The sequence below is a fragment of the Papio anubis genome, chromosome 1 (genome assembly GCF_008728515.1).
Source record: "Papio anubis isolate 15944 chromosome 1, Panubis1.0, whole genome shotgun sequence".
In the NCBI taxonomy this organism is placed as follows: domain Eukaryota; kingdom Metazoa; phylum Chordata; class Mammalia; order Primates; family Cercopithecidae; genus Papio; species Papio anubis.
This window is the reverse complement of record NC_044976.1, coordinates 26340799-26353339: the sequence shown is the minus strand read 5'-3', so window position 1 is coordinate 26353339 and position 12541 is coordinate 26340799. Positions and strand designations below refer to the sequence as shown.

General features: G+C 40.0%; 2 protein-coding genes across 13 annotated transcripts in view; one reads left to right on the top strand and one right to left on the bottom strand.

The window, feature by feature from the left end:
* XKR8 (XK related 8) overlaps window positions 1-12541 on the bottom strand; it is an 87875-nt gene that overhangs the window by 13790 nt on the left and 61544 nt on the right. The gene's annotated exons all lie outside the window — the stretch shown is intronic.
* EYA3 (EYA transcriptional coactivator and phosphatase 3) overlaps window positions 1-12541 on the top strand; it is a 117308-nt gene that overhangs the window by 54713 nt on the left and 50054 nt on the right. For 5 of the 8 annotated variants that reach the window (XM_009203045.4, XM_009203060.4, XM_003891432.4 and 2 more), the window contains one exon: window positions 4697-4834. The exons of the other annotated variants lie outside the window; for them this stretch is intronic. In XM_009203045.4, coding sequence (XP_009201309.1) covers window positions 4697-4834 — 138 coding nt within the window. The remainder of the gene's footprint in view (window positions 1-4696; window positions 4835-12541) is intronic. 8 annotated transcript variants of the gene reach the window in all.

The following is a 12541-nucleotide window of genomic DNA, read 5'->3' as shown; positions in this document are numbered from 1 at the left end:
AAAGGGTACTTGTTTAATGTTAGTGGGTTTCAAAAAATATGCCTTTAGGTGCCAACTGTTCTGATTTCTTTTAAAAGAACTTTAATGTGAGTTGGAGGAGTGGGTGATATGCATTAAGAGCCTTAAGGATGTTCATTTCATTTCCCTCAGTAATTTCACTTCTGGGAATGTATCCTATGGAACTAGTTAGAGATACCCAGAAAAATGTGCTGACAAACATATTCATTGAAGCATTATTTATAATGTGAAAAAATTGAAAACCTAAAAATTGAATATTAAGGTATGTGTTAAATTTTATATGACTGCTGCATAGCCATTATAAATCATATTGTTGAAAAATATTTAGGGTCTTGAGAAAACAGTATATTATTAATTGAAAAAAGCAGTATATAATAACAAAAACACAATGTTGTAATACCAATTTAGTATTTTACAAAATATGTGTATACCCAGGTATGGTAGTGCATGCCTGTAGTTCCAGCTACTTGGGAGACTGAGGTAGGAGGATCGCTTGAGCCCAGCAGTTCTGGGCTACAGTGCACTATGCTGATTGGGTATCTGCACTAAGTTCAGCACCAATGTGGTGACCTCCTGGGAGTGGGGGACCGCCAGGTTGCCTAAGGAAGGGTGAACTGGCCCAGGTTAGAAGCAGCAGGTTAAAACTCCAGTGCTGATCAGTAGTGGGATCATGCCTGTGAATAGTCACTGCACTCTGGTGCGGACAATATAGTGAGACTCTGCCTCTAAAAAAAAAAAAAAAAAAAAAAAATTGTGCATAAAGAATAATTGGAAGCAAAAAAAGTGGCTGTTTTTCCTACAGATGTTTCAAAAAATATATACATATACTTTGTTTATAATCAGGAAAAGTACTTACATTAAATTACTTACTATTTATAATAGCTTATCCAAATGAGCTGCTGAATCAGCAAGCCAAAATGTCCTTTCATGTGCTTTTTCTAGCATTGGTGTATACTTTAGTTCCTCACCAGACTAATCTCTAAAGATCACTATATGCGTTACTATAAATTGAACTGATGAGATTAGTTTGGATAGTGAGTAATCAATAGTGAAGTACTTGTGCTGAGAAACTTGGGTAGAGTTTGTGATAAGACCCCACTCTGGGGGCAGCAGGAAAGCACTCAGAGACAGACTTGCTTTCCCATTGTTAACCTGACAGTTTGTCTACAGCAGGCTCTTGATACTTAAAAGTACTTAAGAAAGTTGGTAGTTGTTGGTATAGAGCAGTGGACTGGGAGTCAGGTAATTAGGGTTTGGTTTCCTTGTTTGCTATGAGCAGTAGTGCCGTGGAGTCAGACTACTGGGTCGTCATGCTGCCTGTTATCTGGAATTCTGGGAGGGGTGCTTTTAGAGGAAGATGATTTGCATGTCTGAAGAGCCAGGTCTACAGTGATGCTGGAGGCACTGTCCATATTGTCTTTTATTCCTCATAAAATAATTATATGTTAAACATCTACTTTGTGTTTCTGGCCAAAGATATTCACAACTAGCTATCTCCTACTTATTTTGGACATTTGTGTTCTAATTTTTGATCTTATAAGAGGGACACTGTCAAAACATTCTCAGTTGATACTATTGTTAATAATAAGGTATTATTTTCATATAGTATAAAAATATGTTTATAAATCTAACCCCTTAGGGTCAAAACCTATTTGGAAAAAGAAATCACAGTGATGACAATAAATCTGAAAAGTTATTGTGACATTGAAATAGCAATTTGTTTACCAAAAAGTGTGATATACAAGCAGCAGGAATCATATCACTGATACTCACATTTTACATCATAAATGTTTAAAAAATGATATTCCCAAATATTTTTATTGTTGAAAATCAAACATAGCAAGAATCTTAATTAAATTTAAATGACATAGGACATATTTAAATGATCATGAATTATGATAGGGCAAATGCTTCTAATTCATGCTACCGGTGTCAGTATTCCTCAGTCTCTTAAAATAAGTTATTTCATGTGATTAATAGATGAGAAAAAAATATTACATTTTCTTTTTATGCATTAAGAGTTTGGGGCAAAGCCGGGTGCAGTGACTCATGCCTATAATCCCAGCACTTTGGGAGGTCAAGTCAGGAGGATCATTTAAGGCCAGGAGTTTGAAACCAGCCTAGGCAATATGACAAAACCTCGTCTCTGCAAAAATACAAGAAGTAGCCAGGCGTTGTATGCCTGTGGTCCCAGCTATTCGGGGGTTTGAGGCAGGAGGATCCCTTGATCCCAGGAGGTTGAGGCTGCAATGAGCTGTGATTGCACCACTGTCCTACAGCCTGGGCAATAGAGCAAGACCCTGTCTCAAAAAACTTAAAAAGTGATTATCATATCCCACTATTGTTTAAGACTTTCACATTTCTCTTTACTATTCCTAAATGTACTTATCAATAAATTGGACAGATCTGAGTTGCTGCACTGAAGTATCTCAGTGCCCTGGTGAAGCAGAGGTTCTCATTCTCAAAGTATTATATTTTTGATTGCATATATCTGTTCATTGGCTATAAATTCAATCACTCCTAGTTTATCAGAGTAGGAGCAAATAAATGATATGAGTTAATGTTGAGTTTGAAGTCATGGCTAACCTTATGTCATACATGGAATGTGTTTGGTTGATGAACCTTCTTAGACCTAATTATCAGCTTCAACTACACTAACCCAGTAACCATAGCTATTCAGAACACAGTGAACAACCAGGCATTAAGATTTTTTGGGCCTGGCGTGGTGGCTCACACCTGTAATCCCAACACTGGGAGGCTGAGGTGGGTGGATTACCTGAGGTCAGGAGTTCGAGACCAGCCTGACCAACATAGTGAAACCCCATCTTTACTAAAAATACAAAATTAGCTGGGCATGGTGGTGCATACCTGTAATCCCAGATACTAGGGAGGCTGAGGCAGGAGAGTTGCTTGAACCCGGGAGGAGGAGATTGCAGTAAGCTGAGATCATCATGCCACTGCAGTCTAGCCTGGGCAAAAAAGCAAAACTCCCTCTCAAAAAAAAAAAAAAAAAAAGATTTTTTTTTTTTTTTAAAGTAGGCTTTTGTGTAGCCAAAATTATCACCAAAACCATGCACTTAAGAGTGTTTCGCTCATAAAGAATATCTTTGGGCTCTCATGCAGATGCAAAGTTTTGTTTATGGTTGCCTAGTTTATTGCAAATGAAAAGGCAGATATAGCCAAGGAAGTCAAGAAGCGACAGACCACTGAGGAAAAACAGTGAAATTAGAACCTAAAAATCAGAACTATAATTAAGTTCTATTTAATACTAAACAATTGTCTTTACACATCACAATAGCCTCCGCGGTATCTCTGTAATATATATAGCACAGCACAGTTTTTATTTTTGAAACAGTAACTGAGAAAATCTAAAGGTATGTGTGCTATTTCCTCCCTGCTAAGAAGGAAGGAAAGGATATAAATATATTTTAGAAAGATTGTCACTCAGGAACATTATGATAAAAAGAAAGTAAAAATGAACAGCTGTGATGTTTGTCAGTATGAGATAGACTTATATGTTCTGACTTGGAAAGATGAATCTTGAGGTATTATGTGGAAAAGCAAATTATGTATACTGTGTATAAAACAGTCGTTGGCTGGCAGTGGCTCACACCTATAATCCCAACACTTTAAAAAGCCAAGGTGGAGGATTGCTTGAGGCCAGGAGTTCAAGACTGGCCTGGGCAATGTGGTGAGCCCCACCTCTACAAAAAATTAGCCAAGTAAGGTGGCACACGCCCATAGTCTCAGCTACTCCTGTGGCTGAGGCAAGAGGATTGTTTGAGCCTAGGTGACAGAGGAAGACCCTGTCTCTTAACAGCAACAACAACAAAAAACGACAATCCCATTTTTGTTAAAAAAGATGATTAGTGAATACATAGAAGAAATCTGGACTGAGTGTAGTGGCTCATGCCTATCCCAGCACTAAAGGAGGCTGGGGCAAAAGGATCGTGTGAGGCCTGGAGTTCAAGACCAGCCTGGGCAACAGAGCAAAACCCTATCTTATTTAAAAAAAAAAAAAAAAAAAGGAAGAAGAAATCATCTGGGTGACTCTTCTACAAACTGTTAATAGTGGTTAAGTCTGGATGATGGGATTATATATGACTGTATTTTTTTCTAAATTATGTATTTCTGTAATGCTTTTAATTTACAAAATAAGCAGGTATGTCTTTCCTAATCAGAAGAAACAAAAGTAACAAAATAACCAGCTTAAGAAGGCAGAGAAGTGTTTAATATATTTTAGAAAAATTTGGTCCCTGTTTAATGGGTAAGTGGATTTTAAACTTATATGGAATGTCTCCTACCTTGACAGTTTGGATAAATTATTTATCACTGTACCTGGACATCAGGCAGTCTTCATAACAGATACTCCAGTTGGGTGTCAATAACTCTTTTTTCTGAATCCTGGTCAGTTTCCCCCAATCATTGAAATGAAATGAATTTATATACATATTGGGATTTGTGGCAAGCTTTTTGTTTCTTTGCCCTTATCCCTTAATTCTTTGAAAGTGTTATTTGCTTGTGGTGTATTACAAGTGGGAGATTCAATAATTTTCTCTTACAAGCAAATTTATTTTTAAGATTTAGATTTTAAACCTACTGGCTGATATTTGAAAGCATAACCATGCTCCTCAGTCCCAGTGTATTGTTTGTAATTGGTCCAATTTATCTGATTCAGGTGCATTGTGGCCAGGTATGAAACCTGAAAGTGGTTTAATTCAGACTCCATCTCCAAGTCAACACAGTGTTCTTACCTGCACTACAGGGTTAACCACAAGCCAGCCAAGCCCAGCACATTATTCTTATCCCATTCAAGGTAAATAGGCATGGTTGTGTGTGTGTTTTTAAATTATTATTATTGTTTCTTGCTTTTAACCTACCTGTATCTCCAAACAAACAAATTGGATAATATAGGAGTTCTGTCTTCTAAAATAGAAAGGGGGTGATACTTGGATTTGTGCATGCTTTTTGTGTTAGGCAAACCACGGCTTAGGAGTGTGCTTTATAAGTAGTTTAGCCTTTGAATGTGAGCTGCTTAATAGAATTGAAGCCTTCCCTTTTGCATGTTGGTGTCCAGAAAACCCCTTGATTTTGTTCTAGTCGATTTTCATTGACATTTTGTCCTATAAATGAGCAAAAGACTCCGTGGGTTGGAATTTTGCTGACCTGTATGAATTGTCATAGTGGTATGTGAGGTGTGTGCTGCTTTTCTGCTGTGTCTTTGTCACACTTATATCCCGTTTACTACTTGATGAGAGCATTTCTCTTGCTCAAGAAGTTCATTCTTATTTCTCTTTCAGGATAAAAAGCATAGTATTAAAGCTTAAGCTCTAAACATCTTTACCTTCCAAGTTCTTCCTGTAACAGAGTTAGAATTATGACAGGACTATTAGGAAAGAAGACAAAAAACTCAAAAGGCACTGTGGAATTAATTGTCTATTCTTCCAAATCCAGTGCAGGCAATTTGTCATTGCTCCAGACTGGGACTAGTATCCTTGTACCTGGCTTCTCATCTGCCTCTTTTCTCATGATATTTCCTAGCTTTTAAATTTTATTTCTTATAAAATGGATAGTAGAGGGATTAGTATAGGACCTCAAAAACCTATGTGAGGTACTCTTAATGTATAAGCTTTGGTGATAAAAAAAGTTTTAATGTAGATTAATTAGATTTTGATTTTCAGTTTTAACTGTTTTCAGAAATGTTTGAAAACTACTTCTCCTTGGTCCAGTGGAAACAGAACTGGTCTCTATGTTCTGAGACCTTCCTCTGAGCTACCTTTACCTCCTGTTGTTTACCAAGTCTCCTCTTTTCTTCACTTGTTTCCTCCTCTTTTTTTTTTCTTTCTCCCCTCGTCCTCTCCCGCTTCTTTCTTTCTAAGATGGGAACAAACCAGGAGGGAAAAACTGGAGAGAATGACTTTGCCTGTCTTCTCCACCACTCCCTTTCATTTTTATAGAGTATTTCTCTATGGTTTTTTGTTTTGTTTTGTGACAGAGTCTCACTCAGTTGCCCAGCTGGAATGCAGTGGAGTGATCATGGCTCACTGCAGCCTTCACCTCCCGGGCTAAAGTGATCCTCTCACCTCAGCCTCTCCAGTAGCTGGGACTGCAGGTGCGCACCACCACACCCAGCTATTTTTTTCTCCTTTTTTTTTTTTAGAGGTGGGATCTCACTATGTTGCTCAGGCTGGTCTTGAACTCCTGGGCTCAAGCAATCCTCCTACCCCAGCTTCCCAAAGTGTTGAGATTATAGATATGAGCTACCACACTTGGCCTCGTATTTCTCTATGTTGATAGGCCTTTTGGGTTCAACCACAGGTAAGTCTAGTTGCCAAGTCTCTTCTAAACAGGTGTATCTCTGATAACTTACACCTAGGTTGTCAAAGAAGACCAAGGGTTCTCTTAATGCTCTACCAAAATGTAAAACCACCATTCCTCTGTAGTTATGTCTAGAATTTGAGGACCGTGGTAGCTATGCTTATTTCTCCCTCATAAAACAAGAGGAATCACCTCTTTGGGGTCTGTTAGGACCCACTGCTTTAAAACAGTCATGAGGCCAGGCACGATGGCTCATGCCTGTAACCCCAGCACTTTGGGAGGCTGAGGCGGGCGGATCACCTGAGGTCAGGAGTTGGAGAACAGCCTGACCAACATGGAGACACCCCATCTGTACTAAAAATACAAAATTAGCCGGGTGTGGTGGCGCATGCCTGTAATCCTAGCTACTCAGGAGGCCCAGGTAGGAGAATCACTTGAACCCATGAGGCGGAGGTTGCAGTGAGCCGAGATCGCACCATTGTACTCCAGCCTGAGCAACAAGAGTGAGACTCTGTCTCGAAAAAATAAATAGAAATTTTAAAAATTGAGAGTCGTGAAAATATCCCTTAAACTTCACTAACCACTGTTCTTATTTGTTATCTATTAGAAGATTTTTTCCTTTGGATTGGCTAACCTGACTTCCTTCATTTTGCTATTAATGACAATTGCAGGTATTTATGAAGTGCTTACTATACTCTTGACGTTTTTCTAAGCCGTGGATAGATGTTGCTCATGTAATCCTCACAACACCACAAACCTCATTTTACAGAGGGGGAACCTGAGGCACAGAAAAGCTAAGTAGCTTATCCATAGTCCCAAAATTAGCAAGTAATTAAGAAGGCAGGACATTAGCTGGGCATTCTGACCCCAGAGCATGAGTACAATATTTCTCCTTTTCAGTATTGAGGTAATGGTATCAATATCAACTCTCCCATAATTGAGAACCTATACTAACAAATATCTAAATTCACTTATCCTCCGGTTTTCTGGTTAATCTATTGGCCCATTTTCTGGTTAATTAGCACAGGGTAGAAATTAAGGCAGAAGTTAACCATTAAGTTATCAATTTTTACCATTTATTCTGATGAAAAAATTGTTAGAAAAACAGTTGGCTGAAATGAAACGTGTATTATTGGTATTAAATTACTTAAGTTCACCACTATCAGTATTACTCTCCTTGCTCCTACTTTTCCCTTCCCTTTTAGCATGGATAATGCATGTTAGCTATCCAGGGCTGTTTCTTTCCCCCTGCATAACTACCCAATTTTTTTAAGTTTACACCCCAAGCATTCTTCAACTGACAACAGCCCATCCTCGCTGGGGGAGTTAGGGAAATTATCTCAAAAACCTAATCCGCTTCTGGCTTAATTAACTCTAATCAGAACCTTTTCTTTAGTTTGTACTTCAGTGGTGCCATAATGAGAAGAGACTGCCTTTGTTTGCTCATAAAAATGTTCTGAATGAGTAGATCTGACTTCTGTAGTATCATCCTTTTCCTAGAGTATCTGTTGACTATGTGGCCTTATCTTTGGTCATTTTCTTCAGCTGAGATGTTTTAATTGGTTAAATAATATTCAAGTGGCAAAATTAATTTCAGAAATTTCAAAATTAATTTTAATTATATATATATATATATTTTGAGATTGAGTCTTGCTCTTTTGCCCAGGCTGGAGTGCAGTGGCGTGATCTCGGCTCACTACAACCTCTGCCTCCTGGGTTCAAGGAATTCTTGTGCCTCAGCCTTCCGAGTAGCTGGGATTATAGGCACCCACCACCACGCCCAGCTAATTTTTGTATTTTTAGTAGAGACAGGGTTTCATCATGTTGACCAGTCTGGTCTTGAACTCCTGACCTCAAGTATCTGCCTGCTTCAGCCTCCCAAAGTGCTGGGATTACAGGCATGAGCCACTGCGCCCTGCGTAATTCAATCTTTTTTTTTTTGAGACGGAGTCTCGCTCTCACCCAGGCTGGAGTGCAGTGGCGCCATCTCAGCTCACTGCAAGCTCTGCCTCCTGGGTTCACGCCATTCTCCTGCCTCAGCCTCCTGAGTAGCTGGGACCACAGGTGCCCACCACTACGCCTGGCTAATTTTTTGTAATTTTAGTAGAGATGGGGTTTCACCGTGTTAGCCAGGATGGTCTCGATCTCCTGACTTCGTGATCTGCCCACCCCAGCCTCCCAAAGTGCTGGGATTACAGGTGTGAGCCACTGCGCCTGGCCCTAATTCAATCTTTTAATGAATGTCTTTGTACTCTAGTATCATTGGTAACACACAATAATCTATCTTTGACCAGGAGATTTTTTAAAAAAATTTTTATTAATAGGTTTTATTTATTTATTTATTCATTTATTTTTGAGACAGAGTCTTGCTCTGTCACCCAGGCTGGAGTGCAGTGGAGCGATCTCAGCTTACTGCAACCTCCATCTCCCGAGTTTAAGCGCATCTTCTGCCTCAGCCTCCTGAGTAGCTGGGATTATAGGCACATGCCACCATGCCCGACTAATTTTTGTATATTTAGTAGAGACAGGGTTTCACCATGTTGGCCAGGCTGGTCTCAAATTCCTGACCTCAAGTGATCCGCCTGCCTCGGCTTCCCAAACTGCTGGGATTACAGGTTTGAGCCACCATGGCTGGCCTAGACTTTATTTTGTATTAATAATTTTAGGTTTACAGAAAAATTGAGCAGATAGTGCAGAGAGTTCCCATATATCCCTCCTCCTGCACAGTTTCCCGTTATTAACATCTTATGTTAGTATATTAAACTTGTTATAATTAATGAACCAGTATGAGTATATTATTATTAACTAAGTCCGTTGTTTATTTGGATTTCCTGTGTTTTTATATGATGTCCTTGTTCTGTTCCAGGATCTCATCCAGGATATTACATTACATTTAGTTATCATGTCTCCTTAGGCTCTTCTAGACTTTAGTTTCTCAGACTTTTCCTTGCTTTTAATGACCTTGACAGTTTTGAGGAGTCCAGGTATATTTTAAGATGACCCACTCTTAGAATTTGTCTGATTTTTTTCTCATGATTATGATGGGGTTATGGATTTTAAGGAGGAAGGTCCCAAAGGTAAGGTGCCATACTATCATCATCATTTATGACTCTTGACATTGACCTTGATTATCTGGTTGAAGTAGTGTTTGTCAGTTTTCTCCATAAAGTTATTCTTTCCTCGCTTTCTGTACTGTATTCTTTAGATAGAAGTCACTATGTGCAGCCCACAGTTAAGGAATCATGCTGCCCCTTCTTTAGGGTAGAATATCTACATAATGTATTTGGAATTCTTCTGCCCAGATTTGTCTCTTCTCCCCAATTGGTTAATTTTTTCATTCATTTGTTTATGGACTCATAGATATTTAATTTATACTTTGGGTTATAATCCAATACTACTTTATTTATTTTGTTCCAGTTTGGCCGCTGGGAGCTCTTTAGTTGGCTCCTATGCCTTTTGACATACTCCCATTTTTAGTTTTTGGTTGGTTTTGGTTTTTTTTTTTCCCCCCAGCACTTCCTTACTTCCTGGCACTACAAGATGCTCCAGGCTCATCTTGTATATTACCTATTCAAGCCCTATTATCAACCATTTTTTTTTAAGGAGTCCTGGTTCCTTTTATTGGAAAGAATGGTATTCAAAACCAAGATCTGGGCTTCCAGCCTGGGTTACATGGCAAAACCCCATCTCTACAAAAAATATAAAAATTAGCCAAGTGTGGTGGTACATGCCTGTAGTCCCAGCTACTTGGGAGGCTGAGGTGGGAGGATTGCCTGAGCCTTAGGAGGTCGAGGCCGCAGTGAGCTGTGATTGTGCCACTGAACTCCAGCCTGGGTAACAGAGTGAGACCCTGTCTCAAAAAAAAGATCTGAGCTTGAGGGATGCTAATTGCTACTGGGGTGTCAGTGACATTTATTTTAGGCTTTCTCAGCTGACAGAGCAAAGAAATATATGTGGATATACTAACCTATGTAAATACACATATCTATAACTATTTCTGTATGTTGTAATCTGTATCTGTGTTAAGTTAAACATGAGTTCTTACTGATTTCTTGAGCTCTGATTCATTATTACATAGATAATTCTATACCCGATCCCTTGTTGATCTGTAAATCTCCACTCCAGCAATAAGAATCTTTTAGGGGCCGGGCGCGGTGGCTCAAGCCTGTAATCCCAGCACTTTGGGAGGCCGAGACGGGCGGATCATGAGGTCAGGAGATCGAGACCATCCTGGCTAACACGGCGAAACCCCGTCTCTACTAAAAAAAACCAAAAAACTAGCCGGGCGAGGTGGTGGGCGCCTGTAGTCCCAGCTACTCGGGAGGCTGAGGCAGGAGAATGGCGTAAACCCGGGAGGCGGAGCTTGCAGTGAGCTGAGATCCGGCCACTGCACTCCAGCCTGGGCGACAGAGCGAGACTCCGTCTCAAAAAAAAAAAAAAAATCTTTTAGGCCGGGCGCGGTGCTCACGCCTGTAATCCCAGCACTTTGGGAGGCGGAGGCGGGTGGATCACAAGGTCAGGAGATCGAGACCATCCTGGCTAACACGGTGAAACCCTGTCTCTACTGAAAATACAAAAAATTAGCCGGGCATGGTGGCGGGCGCTTGTAGTCCCAGCTACTCGGGAGGCTGAGGCAGAAGAATGGCATGAACCCGGGAGGCAGAGCTTGCAGTGAGCCGAGATCGCACCACTGCACTCCAGCCTGGGCGACAGAGCCAGACTTCGTCTCAAAAAATAATAATAATCTTTTATTAGAAGATTTTTATTGCTTTGATTTACTAAGCTCCTTGTGGGGAGCAGTGCTTGCAAATAGAAGGCACTCAATAAATATTTGATAAAGGATTAAGTGAATGAATGACCCACTTAGGCCATCAGTTTTAACCAAAATGTGTACAGCTTCTACTGGATCAGGAATTGTCATTTATATTAGTCACATACTGAGAGTAAGTTTTAGGAACCCACCTGTCAACCTTTAGCAGAAAATAATGATTTTAGGCTGGGCGTGGTGGCTCATGCCTGTAATCCCAGCACTTTGGGAGGCTGAGGTGGGCGAATCACTTGAGGTCAGGAGTTTGAGACCAGCCTGGCCAACAGGTGAAACCCCATTTCTACTAAAAATACAAAAATTATCTGGGAGTAGTGGCAGGCACCTGTAATCCCAGCTACTCGGGGAGGCTGAGGCATGAGGATTGCCTGAACCCAGGAGGCAGAGGTTGCAGTGAGCTGAGATCATACCACTGCACTCCAGCCAGGGTGACAGAGTGAGAGTGCGTCTAAAAAAAAGAGAGAGAGAAGAATGATTTTGCCCTTCATGCTTAGTGCACACAAGATTGATATATATGAATCCCACAAATATTTATTGACCATCACCTGCTGTATGCCAGGTGCTTTACTAGATGCTGGAGATCATAAGACAGCAGGATTCTGCCTTGTTGGAGCTTACAGACTAGTGGGGTGGGAGGAGAAAACAAGCAAGTAAATACCTAACAGATTTTGAACAGTGCTCTGAAAAAAAAAATTGCTGTGATTAAGAAAACAGAAAAGGTCTTGGTTTTAATAGAGAGGTCAAAGAGACCCTCTTTGAGGGAGTGAGTCATACTGAGGAGCCATCATGCTAGGAGGGCAAGAGGGGTGGAGAGAACAGTCTAGGCAGAGAGAACAATATTGCAAAAGTCCTCAAATGATAAAGAGCTTGTCTGGTTTTAAGTAACTCAAAGAAAACCAGTATGAGCAAAAGAGGTAGAGTGACATGATCTAAAATTAGAGAGGTGGGTAAAAACTAAATCTTGCACAAACTTTTATGTGCCATTAATGCTTGAATTAACCTTTTAGCTTTGTAGCACTGTCACTTAGTGCAGCTGTGTCACTTACCATTCTGTAACTGTGGTATTCTGTTCAAAGCTATATCTGTATATTGTCTATATTAAGTGGACATTTAATGGGGCCTGGTTCTCAAAAGTGTTGTCTTTCAAGTTTTTGCAGCTCCATTGTCAAAACAGGAGTGACGGCTGTCCAAAAACAGTTGATCATGCCATTAGCATTTGGAGACCTAGCAGCCTTTAAATATATAGTAATAGGAGCCACCACTTGAGTTTTACTTGATTATCTAAATTTGTTGTTTTTGTTGCATAGTTCATTGTTGCTGCTTTTGTTTTTAAACCTGCAATTGAATATTATTTTTGCACACACACACACACACACACAG